Source organism: Caloenas nicobarica, chromosome 2 (assembly GCF_036013445.1).
Source record: "Caloenas nicobarica isolate bCalNic1 chromosome 2, bCalNic1.hap1, whole genome shotgun sequence".
Classification (NCBI taxonomy): domain Eukaryota; kingdom Metazoa; phylum Chordata; class Aves; order Columbiformes; family Columbidae; genus Caloenas; species Caloenas nicobarica.
The window spans coordinates 19,199,897-19,217,681 of record NC_088246.1 but is presented as its reverse complement, the minus strand read 5'-3'; the positions used below and the strand labels follow the sequence as shown (position 1 = coordinate 19,217,681).

At 38.7% G+C, this 17,785-nt stretch overlaps 2 protein-coding genes across 5 annotated transcripts in view; one reads left to right on the top strand and one right to left on the bottom strand.

Annotated features, from left to right (window-relative positions):
* The window catches only part of KIAA1217 (KIAA1217 ortholog), a 355,643-nt gene extending 349,499 nt beyond the window's left edge, over positions 1–6,144 (top strand). The window contains exon 21 of the mRNA XM_065628990.1: positions 5,525–6,144. Coding sequence (XP_065485062.1) covers positions 5,525–5,734 — 210 coding nt within the window. The 3' untranslated portion in view covers positions 5,735–6,144. The remainder of the gene's footprint in view (positions 1–5,524) is intronic.
* Positions 1,552–17,785, bottom strand: part of ARHGAP21 (Rho GTPase activating protein 21) — a 118,776-nt gene continuing 102,542 nt past the window's right edge. For all 4 annotated transcript variants that reach the window (XM_065628979.1, XM_065628978.1, XM_065628982.1 and 1 more), the window contains 17 exons: positions 17,353–17,511; positions 17,061–17,163; positions 16,934–16,970; positions 16,266–16,391; positions 15,000–15,284; positions 13,732–13,796; positions 13,501–13,649; positions 11,776–11,918; positions 11,527–11,682; positions 11,342–11,420; positions 10,809–10,882; positions 10,634–10,723; positions 8,774–8,899; positions 8,533–8,574; positions 8,094–8,199; positions 6,291–6,322; positions 1,552–4,102 (listed from right to left, as the gene is read on the bottom strand). In XM_065628979.1, coding sequence (XP_065485051.1) covers positions 2,375–4,102; positions 6,291–6,322; positions 8,094–8,199; positions 8,533–8,574; positions 8,774–8,899; positions 10,634–10,723; positions 10,809–10,882; positions 11,342–11,420; positions 11,527–11,682; positions 11,776–11,918; positions 13,501–13,649; positions 13,732–13,796; positions 15,000–15,284; positions 16,266–16,391; positions 16,934–16,970; positions 17,061–17,163; positions 17,353–17,511 — 3,500 coding nt within the window. In that variant the 3' untranslated portion in view covers positions 1,552–2,374. The remainder of the gene's footprint in view (positions 4,103–6,290; positions 6,323–8,093; positions 8,200–8,532; positions 8,575–8,773; positions 8,900–10,633; positions 10,724–10,808; positions 10,883–11,341; positions 11,421–11,526; positions 11,683–11,775; positions 11,919–13,500; positions 13,650–13,731; positions 13,797–14,999; positions 15,285–16,265; positions 16,392–16,933; positions 16,971–17,060; positions 17,164–17,352; positions 17,512–17,785) is intronic.

Here is a 17,785-nt window from a genome sequence, read left to right as displayed (position 1 = left end):
GATATGCCACCGTGTGCTGTTTTCTTCAGGTGGAGCTCAGCCATCACCTCTCCCCAGTGCACCTGACAGATCACTCGCCGCATCTCCCCTTCAAGCCCAGTGCTCCCCCAGAGCTCCTGCCTGCCAGGGTGTCTCCAATTTGTACCTGAAGCACTGTCAGACAATACAATTCCTATGTTTGAGTTCCTGATTTTTCAAATAAATCTTGTGCTCTATTTGAGTCAATGTAATAAAAGTTTCATGTTCCTAAGCATAAGAGTTGGCAGCCATACATCTAGACTCAGGAGATAAAATCATTATCTAGAAACACAACAAAATTAAAATTAACCTGATCCAAAGTGGCTGTCAAATCAGAATAAGATGCCGGCCCCAGGAGCCCTTACGCACCTCCGTATGTATGGTGCTTCACTGAGGACACCCCTGCGATGTACTGTGGATGCTCAAACACATTCTAACAAGCTTCTGAGGCCAATGATGGGATTAAATACGCCTCCAGTAAAAGACGATGGGTATTTGCTGCTTAATAGCATTACAGAGGCATCACAACACTGTATTTTGAAATCCGTTTTCAAATACAGTTTACTACTAGGACTGAAAAATCATCATAAATCACTGTTTCACAGAACGTACCCATTCTTCCTCGCACCACGCACTGAAACGCTGCTGATGTGACAGCTCCCTGGTCGCTCTGGGGGGAAAAGACATTTTAATTCGCAAGGAGACCATAAGAACGTGATTCATTTTTATATGAACTGGTACTTTCACAGATCTCAACTGTCACATCCGATGCTTTTCTTCCCAGCCAATTTTCATAACAATTTCTCACAAGGATCAAAACAACAGTATATCAAAGCACGAGACTGTTACAGTCACTTCAGAAAGAGAGGAAAAGTGCTTGCAACCACACCAGCCTGCACTCCCCGGTTACTGTCATCCCCTCTCTCCTCAGGAACACATGCCTAAGAGCACATTGTTCCGTGCCCACGATGTTCACTCCTTATTTATCACTGATACAGGTGCAACCCTCTGCCAAGCAAGTGACAACGTAGGACATGGCAATACCCAAAGTGATGAACAGTTGCTTTGTTTGCAAGCGGGTGCAGAGCAAAACAGAAGAAAATATAACTGGTAGAGTTCACACCCAGAGGGGTTTTTAGGGTACAAACTCATCTTCATAGTTAAAACTATAAAAAGTCCAAGGCTCACACTACAGTATTGTTTTGGCTGGCAGATACTGGTATTCACGCTTTACAACTTGCGGACAATTGTGGATGTGTTTTCTGCAGTGCGACAAAACCAGCCTATTAAAACAAAACAACTTGCTACATACCTTGCGATCAGATTATATATCAAGATGAAGACATTTAACCAACCGAACCCCCTCTCATCTGTGAACTGCCACGGTCTTTTCCCCAAAGACGACTCCAAAGAGAAGCGCCCGTCACCCAGGAGCAAGCGCCGGTTCTGCGGCAGCTGCCAGCTGCAACTCCTAAATGTGACATTTTAGAACTGTTCCTTAGAATGAATTCCTATCACACAAAGAGTCACCAAAACCATTTTATTTCCAGTGTTTAAGTGGGTATGCACACAGGCATGATACAGGTTTGGATTCATTAGGTCTTCATGCAGAATTATATTCTCAATAAAAGAAACCAGTTCCATCCAGTATCCACTATCTACACGCCTATGTTACAACATTTATATCAAATCTGGTATCTGAAGAAAAGATACACATGTAATATGTACATTTAAGTTACTTATTTTACAGAAAGATTAAAAATTCAAGTCACATAAAACTCAAAATCTGTATTAAAATTGGAAATATAAAACTCCAATATTTACTGGAATGCCTAAGGAATGGAAGCTCTGTAGCCACCTGTGTTAACATTTGTAAAATGTAATGAAACTCGTTAACAGTAAAACGCATTCATTTGTTTGTAATAAGCTTCTCTAATTTAACAATATGGCACCCTAACAAACCAAATGAATTTATGATGAGGCACTTGTTAGTGACTAAACCAAAAGAACGATTTTTCTGCATACTAATGCCAGGTCAACTCTCAGTCAGAAAACCATGTATACCCTACACAGCACGTTGCATCAGATGCTTTGTTCAACATTTGTATGCAGCCATCAAATATACTTTTTCTTAAAATATATATATCTATACTTTAACTTTAGTGTTCTTCTGGCTGTGGTAATGCACTGTGAAGACGTTCCACAGAGCATATTGATGAAACCAGCCCAAATGAAGGCTGCATAACAACAACAGTACAGGAAAAAATATATATATATGTACACACACACATACGCACATTACTGGGAAGTGTAACAGTAAGTTAATGAATTGCTGTAGTGGACATACCTCCCCATTTCAAAGATACTGATAGAATCGAGATCTAACCACTTGGGTCCCAGACAGTTTATGAGGATGGGCATCAACTGCTGGGCTGAAGTTGTTTTTGTTCATATTCTGATAATTTTCACCATTTACCTGGTCTGGTGGCTGAAATGGTCCCGAAGGTGGTGCTCGATTAATTAAAGTCAAACTGCTAGAAGAGCTGCCTTCATCTGCCTGCATCTCTGCAGAGGGAGGCAGATCCTTTGATGCATCTGCTAAGCTAGTGTTCTCAAGTCTGGGCTTTCCAGTTTCACCCGTATTAAGGTCAGTTGTGCTAGTGCGTAAACGTTCTCGTGCAAGCCAGTCTGAGATGGAGAGGTCCTGCGCGGGACACTTTGGCTTCAACCGGTTCACAGCTGAGAGCTCAGATTCTTTCTCTCTACTTTGACTTGGCTCTTGAGCTTTCCAAGCATTCAGGACACTTACTTCAGCAAAATCCCTCTGTCCTCCAAGCGTATGCCTTCGCCTGATATTTTTTCTCTTTGTAGTCTCTGCAGAGTTAGCTTTTTGATTCCCAACTCCAAACATGTCATCTGCAGATGATTTGAGTCGCAGCTTTAACCTATCTGTAATTTTAAGTCTCCAGGTAGGCTCTTGTTTATCAGCCTCACTTCTGGCTGATGTAGCTAAACTGCTTGTTGATCTTCCTTTTTTCATTATGTCAAACATTTTGGTCACAGCAGGCAAGTCCTTCTCGCTCTTTGCATCCCCTGAACCCTCACTGTCTGTTTTGTGCCGTGCAGACTTTCTCCTAGACAGTGTATCACATTCAATAAGTTTGTGTGAGCTAAAAAGTCTGCGACTCTCTAACTTTGGTGTTGAACTTCCCTCAGTACAACTTACTTCGCTTTCTTCAGAGTTCCTCCGACTGGTCTTTACCACTTCTGCAGCTTTCCCCTTGGACAGCCTCTCTGCAGCAGCGCTGGTGGCAAACACAGGGAAGTCACTTTCACTGTCCGTCTCCATAGGACGCCCTTCGCTGATCAACTCACTTCTTTCGTCATCAGCATCTTCTCCTTTGCTTTCTGTCACTGACTGCACCTCAGGGCTCAGCATGCTGGCATCTAAACCAGTTAGATATATAGTAGATGAAGTAGTTGAATAATCCGAGGTGATGGAACTAACATCAGCTGCTAAAAACTCATTGTGTTTAATTTCAGGGCTGGTTACATTTTTGCCTGAGTATCTGTGCTGAGAAGCCTGGGAGGAAGTGCTGAGAATAGTGCCGGAGTCAGACACTGTCTCCTCAACCTGGGAAGATTGTGAAATAGGCGTTTTTGGGTTATTCTTCTGCGTGGTTTGCAGACAGCTGAGATTCGGTGATTTTGTACATTTTTCATGGTAAGGCAGTGAAGGTTCCTCTGACGGGGCACTTTCTTTCTTTAATGACTTCTTTTCATCCTTTACAACATTCCCATCTTTTTTACTGCTGTTCTCTTTTTCCTTCAGGACAAACATCCTCTGTTTTCTCCCTATGTCCCTCTCCCTTTCATATTCCCCTTTAGCTATGTCCTCTTTTGTTGTGTCACCACGAGATTGTTCTGCAAGCTCCTTCTTGAAAAACACATTATCCAACTCATCCTCTGAGCTGCTTGGTTGTGGTTTCTCTTTTGGTTTTTTCCGCTTGCGACTAGCTGCTGCAAAAATGGAGGATACAAGCAGTTCCTTGCTATACTGATCCTTTCCAGAACCCCAAGAACCCTGTTAAAAAAAAAAAAAGAGGGGAGAGGGCATGATTAGAAATCACAAGGAAACATTAGTTAGCCTGAGACTTTTTACAAACACATCTTGAGCTTCACAACAAACAGTCTGTCTTTATTCAGGAAATATTTCCACGTTTTTTCTGTAGTCTGCATGACATTTCCCAGTAAGGCAATTTTCATCCTGAGAATTCCACTTGTTATCTGAATCCCTTCACCGAAGACTAGTTTGTATACATATCTGTTTAGTTTTTGATTGACTAAGGAACCAAGGCCCATTACAGCAAGACATCCTTTTCAAGACTGGTTTGCAACAGAACCTGCTTCATGGATGAGGTCCCGAGAGTGTGGTTTCAATCTCTCCTTTCAAGGTCTTACCTATGTGAAAAGGCTAATTTCTCAAACTATTTTTGAGTCGATCTTTCACCTTTTAGGCTGACTTTTAAAATTGTATCATTTCATTAGCTCAAATAAAATAAAAGCTACACGAAACCTCATTACAAGCACAAGTATAGAAAATTGACGGAAGTAAACTTCTTCCTGATTTTTGAGGAATCTACCTTTGGAATTGCATAGAAGCAATAGAGGGACAAGCTCAATTATTCAATTTTATAAAATTAATGAACAGCTGTTTTCACTACACTGGCAACATTGCCACCTGGCCACTTCGAAGCCAGGTACCATTCCTACTTCCTGCCCCACTGCTACCTTTAAAAGAAGTAGGAGGTTCGGGGCAGGTACCACCTTGTCTTTGCTGACCAGTGCAGTTTGCATGCCACAGACATTTGAAAAATGAACACAGCAATGGCATCTACTGAAAACAGCAGCTGCTCACATCAGAGGCCTTCGCCATAGTGGGACTGAGATTTGACATCTGTCTAGGGCTCAACGACAGCAGCTCAGGTGCCAGCTACCTGAAGCTAAGTCCGTGTTCAGGTATCTAGCCTCTCTCTGACCTGAGGGAAGGAAGACGGACCAGCAGTGATGAGCTATGCTCAAAAAGTCTTCGAAATCCCAACCATTTGTTACTATGCAGCACTACAGAGAGGGAGAGGAAAGGTGGGGGAAAGAGCCATCATCATGGTAACAGTTTTAAGAAAAAAGCTGGGACATCACTACTGAAAAGCCCACCTAGTGATTCCAGATATCTAGTTAAGACGGTAAGCTTACAGACAAAGGGAAAACTAACGCACGCTAGTCATCACCTAACTGCTCAGCTCTTGTCCAACAAGGTACTCCTCTGCTCCATAAGCACAGGATCACAGGCCTGACGTGACAGGGAACTCTGCCGCAGGGTGGCCACTCCTGTAGCATAAATGCGCTGACCATAGAAAGCAAAGTACTGAACGGATATAGTGCATTTAATATTTTTGCTCAAACGACGTTTTCTTAGTGTGAATTCCTGTTTTTTCTTCATGTCTAGGAGTCTTGTTCTCAGCTCAAAGGGGGCATCAGTGACACACCTGGAGTGGCTGCCAGCAGATGGCTGCACCAACGCTCACAGCTGACGGAGGTCAGCTACATGCTGACACATCACGCAGTGCACAGACATCCAGCATCGGCAGCTACTGAACAGCCTAAGAGACTGAGAGCTGTGTCCATGGGTCAGATGAGAACTCAGCAGTTAAACTGAGGACTGAACTATCGCCCATGTTCTAGTCTTATTCCCCCCATCTACCAGGCTGTCCCCTCCCAAGCACAGCCGTACTTCCTAAGGAGACTTTGCATAACAACCTCGAACCACCACCTTTGGTTTCCTATAAGAGGAGGAACTATTACCCTCTGAGGAAGAAAAGGTTAAATTCTGCAATGCTTTTCTCAGTGAAACAGGGAAACACCAATACTGTCTGTGAGTAAGTAGTATGCCATAATGACAGAGAACACACTATATACATTTACTGCTACTAAATGAGATGCAAAAAGGAGGTAAGTACTCAAAATTGCAAGAGTTTGAACAAAGCCCTTTATGTGTACAGCTGACTGCTTTGGCAGAGGCAGCTAACTGCAAACAAGTGATACTTTTCCAATGTGGCACTTGAAAACTATTTGATGAGAAAACAGTATTACCACTTTTTCAAAAAATTCTACACAAGCTCTATAGTAGATCTGCACATAAGCAATTTAATAAAGCAAGCAAACATCTAACATTTCAGAAGCTTATAACTACATCATTTCACAAATTGATTTACCTTAGATTTTGCTGAGTCACTAGTAGCTGAATCTGTGGAAAATAAAAAAAAACAATTCGGTTCAGTTCTGTGCAATTTTTTTGCTCTTGCTACAGACAATGCTGGACTTATGGAAAAAGACAAGCACAGAACAAAATGTGAAGCAAATAAAAACCAGAACAGAGTGAATAGTCAGAGCTCACAAAGATGCAAGCTGCACCACAGAAAGCCACCGCCATGAAAGGATGCTGTGAATTGTAGGCAGAACCAGCTCAATGATAGGAATGGCAAAGGAGCCCTGTTCCTCTAAATAGAAAACAGAAATACTAATGTTTATTCGATGTTTTAAGCATATAGCCCCTGCAAAACAGCAGCTGAGACCTTTTCAGGATCGTACCATGTACTCTCCTGAGATTCAATATACACAAAGCAAAATTCAATGTCTTAGTACTGTTGGCTGCCCTATGTACAAATCATGGATCATGTAGTCATATTATTTTTGTGAGTTTTTAAATGAATTGAGTAATATTTTGTGTGTAAAACCCCAATTACACATCTGTCCACCTCTGACTACATATAGGTATAATTTTAAAATCAGCTAGATTTCAGCAGCTATCGGTTTTGTACTTTTTACAACAAGCGCAATTATGAAATGAAAAATGGACACCATAGTTTTACTGTCTCGCAAAACCCAAGATTATACATTTATAAAGGGGGCAGGAAGGGGCTAGCACAATGACTAAAACCCATGAACTTGGATGTATTCCAGCTTTAGGGACTTTCTCCCTAGGAAGAAAGAGCTGAGCCCCCTGCCACACCCCTTTGGACACATGGCTAATGCTTTATGACTAGAAAGACTGGTAGACCATACCATGCTATTTCTCCTCAGGGTCTGCTTCAGAGATAACAAGAAACAGCAGAAAAACTTTTAAAAAGTAGCATTGATCTGTTTAAAATACTCTTAAAAGAAAATTTACAGCACAGATCAACTTTTTTTCTTTTCTTTCCATTTACAAGAAACGGGGGTTTCTGCAGACAAGGCAGCTACAGTGTGGGCAACAGTCCTCCTTCTTCCTACAGTTCCAGCTGTCCATCAGTGACATCATAGAATCCACTAGTGACATCACCGTGTGATAGACTCCTCCCACTTCGCCTGTTACAACATCAGTATCAAGTGACTGTTTCAGTAAGTGCTGAACAACCCTTTGAAAACTGAAACAAAAGCTAGAGACAAGGGATAACATTTGTGGGATACAACATGCTGGGTTAGTGCAATAGTATAGTGAAGGGAGGGGGGGAAAAAAGTCACCAAAAAAGAGCCTGCAATGCTTGTCCTTAGCGACACAAGGGGATGGCATTTATAAACAGAAGAAAATCAGCTTTAGTATAGACATACTGCAACATACTTTTATTAAGGTGTCCATCATTGACAAGAAAACATAACTCTATTTTTTTTGCACTGCTAACGTTGGGAAGGAGCGATATTACACCACACTGAGGATCAGTCTTTCTGCCATCACAACAAACTACTTTACAGCAGCATATCTGTTTCACCTCACGATGATGATTGCATGGGCTACTGTGAATAAATAAAACAGTATGTGCAAGCCTCATCTTTTAATGATTGTATTCCTGTAGACAACAAAGTTTTCCAAATTATATCATGCATGACTATCAACAATTCAAGTCTTCAAGAAGTGTTAATGATATCTTGGAAAAGAGAAAAACAGTTTATTAGTAAAAGAAAATAGGAAGAGAGAGTTACAGTGAGTTAACAGAGTAGGTTATTCTAGCCTATGGACTGACACTGTCCGGGCAAGTTACCTGATACGTCTCCAGGAGATACTCCCGTTCTTCCAATGTTGGTGAGTAAATGATCTATGTTTGGCACTGGCTGAGATTCTACAGTGTTTTCCTCCTGAACTGCTGTCTATAGTTAATAAACAAAGATCTCTTCATCATCGTTTCACAAATAGTTCATTATGATTCAACAGCATTTAGAAAATGGCATTATTCACCTGAGGACACACTTTCTTCACGTGTGCTTATTTTCCCACTTTGTTTTATACTTTTAAAACAAATGCATGGCTTACTTTTTTTGGTTAAATTTCATTACTGCAAGGACATGAAAGCTAAAAAGGTGCTTCAGAAGAAGCAAACCATACATCGATGCAATAAGAAATATATAGACATTCTAGAGGCAGCAGAAACAGATTCTAAACTAAGGTAATTGGAACACAAATATTTATGACACAATACTTACAAGAGGTTCTTCAGCATCATCTTCTGTGAAAAACCAGTCATGCTACAATTCAAAATAAAAAAGGTGAAAACCCCGCAGGAAACACAAAACCCAAATGTGGAACAATCAAACATGGACATTACTAAAAATGATATCCTGGAGTTTGATGGATAAATACCAGACCCAAACTGGCCCAATAAGAGAAAAGCTGGACGATTTGTGTACGATTTTTTTTTTTTAATAATGAAATGCATCCACTTACTTTTTGGATGAGTGTTTCTACAATTTTATATTGGTCTGGCATGTGCGTAACCATGTGTGTCATGTTATCATCAGATGTCCTCACAAGTGTTGGACCAAATACTATTGCCAGGTTTCTTGGTTCCATCTAAGAAATGAAATATTTCCCCATCATACATTTATAATGAGAAATACAGTAATATAGGCTAAGTACATTAATATAACACTATTAATATCCAAGAACCACTTTAAATAAGGACAAAGAAAAGGTTTTTAAAAATCCAGTATTGACTCAGGTAGGATGTTACACTACACTAAAACTCTCCTTATACACAGCCGCAATAAATGCATTAACATTTCTGCAATTCAGAATCCAACCCTCCTTAACCCATCACAAGTAAATGGCACCACAAGCACAGAAAACTCAATAACTTATTGATATATTCTTTATACTGTCAGGGGGATTTTTTTTTCTTCCCGTAAAAACTATTTGTTTTGTTTAGAAACATCGATGTGCTAAGAATTTCTTTTTAACAAAAAAGCATTGGTAGTTCACTGTTGTTTCTTCTCCTGAAAATGTTTACACGACGCACAAAAAATTAAGCTGGTAATCAAATACTGTATTATGCCTACTGACAAAGAGCTTATTCATTTTGCAGCTACTCTGGAGGAGGCGGCAGCAGCCAACATCATAGACCCAACACATCTATTCATGAGACACACTCAGAGTTATCCGATCATGTCACAACATTAATCATTCACATCATTTACTTCTAATGTTACATTTCTGACAAAGAATTCCAAGAAAGCAGCAGAATACTTACCTTCTATTTTTGCTTACTTCTCTCACTTATAGTTTACTGTTGTGATATAGGACAGACCAATAAGCCACAGGAGGCAAGGTCCTTGTGCTCACCAGAAGGAAGATGCAAACACAGTGACCCAAGTCCCTAATGCTCACTCCGACTTGAACTGTGTGGCCTTTGACAAGTCATACAATATCACCTCACTCATCTAGCCTTATATTCTATAATATTAACATTATTTAAACAACATTTTACAGCACACAAACCCATAAAATGATAAATAAAGGTTTGCTTGAGGCATTGCACTTAAAAATGGCATTTACTGTCATTTCCTTATAATGCCAGCTATAATTCCACTAAAGGCTGTAATTTGTTAAATATTTTTTTAGATATATATACATACACATAGTTTTACTTCATATTCAACTAGAAGGTATTATTTGCAGAACTCATGTTTGAACCTACCATATTCATTTGAACTGAGGCATTTTCTGATTTTTTAAATGATTTAAGATTGGCCACAGGTTCCTATATGCAGCAATCACATTATTTTTTTCATGTACCCTCCACACTGGTAGCCAAGTGACAAGCCACCATGTCACCTGCCCTGAGGTAAGCATCCATAAGCACACCCACATTGTGCACAGCTTTGCATTCAGCTACCCCTCCCTGAGAGATAAAAAAGGGGATACTATTATTTGCATTTACGGTAGGATTACTGCATGCACAGAAGCACTTAATGCAAACCAACTCTTCCCCAACCCAATGGAAATGACAAAAGCTATTCTTAGTGGTGGACTGAGACCTTGTGGTCCCTGAGACCCTCAATTACAGACTTGGGATAAAGTTAAGATGCAAGGTGTTATTCCCACAAAGATTAATAACAGTTTGACTAAACTTAATTCACACTAAACAAATGCATATTTTGCAGGAGTCCTTAGTCTAATCCAAAAGTCTTTTGAACATAGCAAAGGTCTTAATTTCATGTACAATAATACATTACCACCTTAATTGAAATAATCCTGTACTTAATGAATGAAACAAACAAATATATAATGTATTTTTGTTTCCGATACCTTATTCTTTTCTGAGTTCTCTGCTACCGTCTTCAAGTGTGCCGAAAGAAACTTGAGAGTCTCATAATGATGTTCAGGTAAATCATGAATCTGAAACAAACAATCACTATTCAGAACATTAAACGTTTAATGCTAATTTTGTAGTGCACCTACAACACAGCTGATTTCAGCTTACCAGTCTCTTCAGTGTTTTCAGACGTTCAATAGGATCTTCTTTTCTATTAGCATCTATAAAATCTGCATATTTATCTGTTAAAAAAGGCAGAAATTAATCATATACATTAGTGTGTGCGTATATTTATTTATTTATTTATACTATGTATACACAAGCCTCCCGAGTCGCACTCCCCTGTGAGTACAGGTGTGTATATCTATCTATATATAAATGACCTTGGGAAACCATAAATTAGCCCATTACATTGAATGTAATAAGATGGCAGTGGGAAAGAAACAGCTTTAATAGAATACTGAACAGTAAAATTTCAAATTTTACTCAGTTCTTTTGCAAATTCATGATCCCTTCACGATCAGAGAAATTCTATTTAGAGCTCTCATTCTTAAGCTCTACAATCACCAAGACTCCCTGCTCTTTAAGGAAGAAAGACAGCATTTATTACAGAGATTGGATGATGCCACTGGATTTTCTCTCAAATCATCTGAAAGATGCAAGACAACTGCGAAGACAAAATTGTAACAGAAACAACTTACCATTGGTAAAAAGGGGTTCTGGGAGCTTTCTGAAGAAGGATTTCAGCAAACTGCTTATCACATTCAAGTCTCGCCATTTCTACACATTTAGAAGAAAAGGACAGACATGCTTTATATTTCTATAATCACAACACAACCGAAGTTTTTGGGAGTTCAACCTGGAAATAGCATGATCAAAGACTTACATCATCGTGAACATCAATGTCAGTCATTCCTTTGTTGAGTTCTTCTTGCATACTTGAGATGGCAGCATTATTTCCAGGAACTCTGTAAATACCTGTATACTCAAGACCTCTTTCTTCAACCAGTTTGCAGCATATATCAACAATCAGCGGAATATACTGAAAAAAAAATAAGTTATATATGCATTTTAAAGTCATGCATACAAAAAGTATTTTAAAAACACAATGGAAAGAAAAATTGTCCTTCTATACCTTGTTGGAATGAGCTGGGGGGCAGTCATCTAGTCTAACACCAAATGTTCCTACAGCAGATGGCTTCTTTTCAAATGTCTTCCTCATAATGCTTGGAATGCCTTTTCTCCACGTCCCCTTGTCTTTTGGTGGGCTTGTCTCATCTTTTTGTTGTTAATGCAAACAATGAAACAAAGAAGAAAAATAGAGCATTTAAAGTCACAAAGCTACTGTGAATACAGGTAACAGATTTGCAAACATCAAGTGATAGCTTCTGCATTTTTACCTGTTTTACTGGCTCAGCTTCCCACAATAACTCACCAAACAGTAGTCTGACTTAAACATACCTTCTTGCATGGATTGAAAAGATACATTTGAACATACACCTCAGATTTAGAAAAGCAAGTAGCTGGATAGTACTGTGGAATTTTACCACTCTAAGACTAAAGGTACATAAATTACGTTTTAAAAAATTAAAATCTACATTTAGTAAAGCAAGTTTAAGTCTACTGAATCACAGTGCTGCACAAAATACCTATGAAATTATACAGCCATGCTCACACTTGCGTAAACCTACTCTCTCTTTCAAAAATTACCAGATTTTAGTCACTCCTTAACCATTCCAAACAGGATTCAAACACTTAAAAGTACTATCTATCAAAAAATCAGATTAAAAGTTCAGTTGGTCCATTTCCCCCTCCTATAGCAATTCATGTAGCAAGTTACAATTCCCATTTATCCTGTACTGCAAGTCGCCTAATACAACAGTACTTGCTTCTTATTCAAATATTTCTGGAAATATTCTTTCCGTGGATTTGACGTTTACCTAACATCTGCAATTTAGTTACATAATCTGTAGCACAGAGGGAGCAAAGGGACATTTGTTGGTAACATAAACCAGAATTCTCTCAGAGCTTAAATTCAAGACTGAATTGTTCAGAAGTGGTTGATCAAAAGCGATTGCTCAGGCAGTTGCCTGAATTTGTATGCAACATCGCACGGTCTGATCAGAAATACCACATACCTACACATTCTTTTTTTTAAAAAAAACCCAACAAACCAAAACCCAAAAAAAACCCAAACAAACAGCTTGTGACATTATTTGATGGAGTTCAGTTAGTGATTAAAGTTTGCAGTGCCAGCTCATCAGACTCTTTTGGAACTCAGCAGGCTGTAACTGTGTTCTAGAAAAAATAACATAGTTTCACTCCTGTGTTTTAAAGATTAAGACAAAAAAATGTTCTCTACTTCAGCAAAAAGCTCTGGTTTCTTAACAGCGTATTTAAAATATGAATTTACATTGTTATTTCCAAGTCAGCTGGAGACAAAAGTATGAATTACACACAGTACTTCCAAAGCTTGGCAAAATTTTGGTCACAAGAAGCACACCACCTGTATTTTACTACTCTTAATACTACATGGAGCTGTAGGAAAAAAAAAAAACAAAACCAACCACCAACAAAAAAAACCACAACAAAACACACCACACAACAACGAAAACCTTCTGAGAGAGGACTTGAATAAAAAGTTTGGGGGATCTGAGAGGACCTGAAGTATATCTAAGACAACATCAAAACGAAGTAGCTACAAGCAATGAATGATTACAGCTGCAACTTACAAAAAGAAACCTGATTAATACTTGGTTTACATCTGTATATTCATGAGCTCGAAAAACGTGAGAAAGGCACCTTGATGGCCTCACACTGGAGCTGTAAGGAACTAAAGAAACGCACACAACATGCAGACCTTTAGTGAGAAGCTTCCTCTCAGACTCATCCTTAGGAGAATGCGGACTCTGGGTCCTCTGTTCTGCTTTAGTTCCAAGCAGAGTCTGTCTGATACTCAGACTCTGGCGAGGTGTTTTGGGAGACGGCTCTGTTTTGCTGCTTGAAGAACTGAAACAAAATATATCGCTTCAGTAAAGAGAAGCTAGGTAAGCAGACTACAAAAACTACTGACAGCACGTAATTCACCTACCTCATCATTGTACTGTATTCTTTAATCCTTCGACTAATTAGATCTCTACTAGTGACACCAGTGTCCTATAAAATGAATTGAGATCTACTTTACAATCTTATATAACAAACTTTTTTACTTTCGGAATACAACCAACTCTTCCCATCGACAGTCCACATACAAAAACTTAACATTCCAATAGTTTGTTTTTTTTTTTTTTTTTTAACACTAATAGGCAGTCCTTGAGAACAAGGACAGAATATTTAAAAACCAGGAAGAAAACTGAAGTAATTGCAAATTAAATGCTGCTATTTAGACTTTTTCCAAAGTCTGATTAAATCCTGTTAAACTGAAAGCAAGTTTAAATAGAAAATATTCAACTCAACACACCCTACTACTCTGAAAAATGCAATCCTACATGCACACAGTACTTATATAACTAATTACTACTACACAAACAGCTGAAACAGCCATGCATTCAAATATGCTTTTATCCATCTAATGATGTTTATTAATCCATCCTCCTTTGGACAATTATTTCAAATCTGAGCAGATGTGCATGACCACAGATACGAAAATATACCTCTTTTGCTCAACACTGAAATAAAAATGCACAGAGGACAATATTGGGACAGATATTGATATTTTATGCACAATAGGATATGTTTGCCTTTTATAATCAGCATTAACATTTAGTTCAGGGGTGTCAAACTCATTTTCACCAGGGGCCACATCAGCCTCGTGGTTGCCTTCAAAGGGCTGAAGGTAATTTTAGGACTGTATAAATGTAACTATTCCTACATTCACACAGCAGGCTGATGTGGCCCCTGGTGAAAATGAGTTTGACATCCCTGATTTAGTTCATAGAAACATCAACATTGAATCAGAGAAACAGGCGTCCTTTAAAGTTTCAATTTTTAGCTACTGCATGCGACACTCAGCAATGCAAATCTGAAGACAGAACACACTGGTTCTAATACTGCAACTATCTTTTAAAAAAGATTAGGGATTTTTGACAGGTAAGTTTAATATAAAGTGTATCTTTAGTCAAATCAACGACATTAATTCATTTATTTCAAAAGTCTACTCTGTCATTATGTGAGGCTTTTTAAACTCAATTTATTTACTCAGTTACCTTGCCTTTCACCTCATTTTCTTGTATGTTCCTGTACACATTTTCACCTATTGTTCAACAGCAAATGATTTATTTTGTTCAAGTATTAATTACGGGAAAATACAATAAATTTTTAATTAAAGAACGATGGCTCCTGCATATATTATACGATTACCTCGTCATTTAAGTTGCTGTTGTCTTGTATTGCTTTAATCCATGCTAACATGTTATCTCTGTCCTCAGCTTGAAACAGATACTCGCAGTCTGATGTGGTGAGTCTAAATACGTTTTTCCTCTTGGTTTCACAGTATGAGATGTCTATCAAACAAGCATTGATGCTTATAGGTTGTTCTTCTTCAGATGAGGTCACTTGTTCCTTTTTATCCTTGTACAAATAAAGTGAATGACCTCGAAGAACAACATACAGTTGCTTCCATGGCCGAATGCTCCCACCAACTCGCTGAAAAACAACAACTGGTATGTTAATTTGCTTATTTGTTACAATGACTGTTTCTGGATTAAAAAAAACATACTTCCAGAAAGACCAACCACCTACCCATACCGTTCTTAAGAATGACCTGTGGAAAGACTACACGAAAGTACACTAACGGAGAGCATTAGGAGTGAATTGCTCCTGTCCTCTCCCTCATCGCTCATTGAGTTCACATGTGACAGCAGCAAGAAACAGAATGTGACTAAAATTTCACAGTGGCATTAATACAAATACCATAAAAAATACCCAGTGGACTCTTGCCCATGCCTTTTAAAATTCATTCAAGTCAGACTCACATTTACACACCACTGCGACTCCAGACTCCCAGTTTTCCTTAAGTGTCAGCCTGTGCTTGTCCTGAAGGTTGATCTGAACTCAGCTCCACGACATTCATGAAAATTATCAAGGGGCTGATTCTTACTACTTTAAATCAGTCATTAGAAATTAGTTTACTTTGATGCTTTGAAATGTAAAATTAGAATCAGAGAATCATTTAGGTTGGAAAATACCTTTAAGATCACCAATTCCAACAGTTAACCTAACTGCCAACTCCACCCCTAATCCATGTCCCTAAGAGCCTCATTACACATCTTTTAAACACCTCTGGGGATGGTGACTCCACCACTTCCCTGGACAGCCCATTCCAGTTCCTGACAATCCTTTCCATAAATAATTTTTTCCTAATATCCAGTCTAAACCTCCCCTGGCACAACTTGAGGCCATTTCCTCTATCAGTTCAGAGAGTAGTCTGTAAAAGAAGCTGAGGAATTCACTAATGTCAATTCTAACAGGTCTATAATTTTGTCAGCCTTAATGATGCTCACATCCCAAAAATTATAATTAAAAAAGCAAACCAGGAAGCATTTAAGTTTCTTTTCTGAGGTTTCCAGCAGCTGAATATCTGTGCTAGGGGGGAGCGGGGTTGGGAGAAAAGAAAAAGACAGGTACCTTCCCCTTGTCTGTAACAAGCTGACGAAAATGGAGCCATCCTTCCTTGGATGCATCGCCAAAGACCTCTGAAGAAGAATCTTTTCGGGAACCAGAGTCTTCTGAAGATTTCTGGCTGTCTGGGACCTTAAGAAAACATCACAGAAAGAACTCCGCAGTGTACTTCTAAATATATTTCTCTACAATCCCTACATTCGAGATGTTTCTCTCTTTAAAAGCTGACACCTCATGCAGCACAAAAAGCCCCTATGAATATCTCCTGGGAAAATATCATCTCTACAGTTTCCATACAACAATAGTAACCTTATACATATCAAGAATACTTTGAGAAACCGCACAAGTCTTAGACTCTCATTAGTAAGTTTTTACAAATGAGATCATAGATATGCCTTGTTTACAGAGGCTGAGGAAAATGGGAAAAAAAATATCAAGGACCATTTGGTGAGCCTAGAAAAAAAAAGAGACCATGTCTACGTTGGTGATGCATACAGAACCAATTGGGGAAAAACATTACAATCAATTTAAATATCAAAAATCAAAATTAAGAACAATGGGATGAGTAGCAATTCCAAAAACATCATGTCTGTGTTTAATGCATCACTTTGTATAATTGATTTGCGTAATTCATACAACTTGTCACAGTAGTATCTGTATGCATATATACCTACCTTAATCCCCTTTAAACTAGATACATGCTTAATGGATCTGTTGGGGAAAAAAACAAGTGTTAAAATGAGATCTTATACACTTTAAAAACCAGATCTCCAGATTAACTGATATTTTTCATGAACTTACGATTTTCCCTCTTCTCTGTAGTCATCCAGTCCTTCATCATATGACTTTGATCTCTCGGTTTTTGCAGCAGGCTGGCTATCCAGGACACTAGGCCGGATAGATTCTACAAACAAATAGAAATTTTTGAGTATGTAAGAACCTGAATCACATTTTTCCAATTTATTTCAAGCAACAAAGAGTGTACAATTTTCAGTCCTGTTCTCCAGAGCGTAAAAGGAAAAAGTTGCATGAGGGGAAAAGAAAAAAAAAAAAAAAAGAAAAAGGAAAAAAAAAAAAAGAAATCACCACTCACCATGATCATGTGAAAGCTGTCGCCGAATTAAAGGGATTGGAGATGCGGGACTGGGAGGAACAGTTGGTACAGCTGGTGCTTGAGAAGCAGATGCAGAAATAACAGCAGAAGCAGGAATGTGTGCAATATCATGGTCAATACTAGGACTAGTCGGTTCATCTACAAAGGTGATATGTCATATATTAACATATTAAATGCATCAAGCAAATGCTCCAACTAAATAGCTGTCTGAACTTCTCGTTACTGGGATATCAGATTAAGTATCTTAAACATGAAGTCTTTCAAACAAACATATGGGTCTAATTCACACTGTCAAGCGGTCAAGCGTACTTTTTTGTTCTGTTTTGAAGAAAGAGGAGCCTGTTGCATTTCCTAAGAATGTTAATTGTACATTAGAGATAAGAGCAAAGAACATCATACCTGATGATAGATA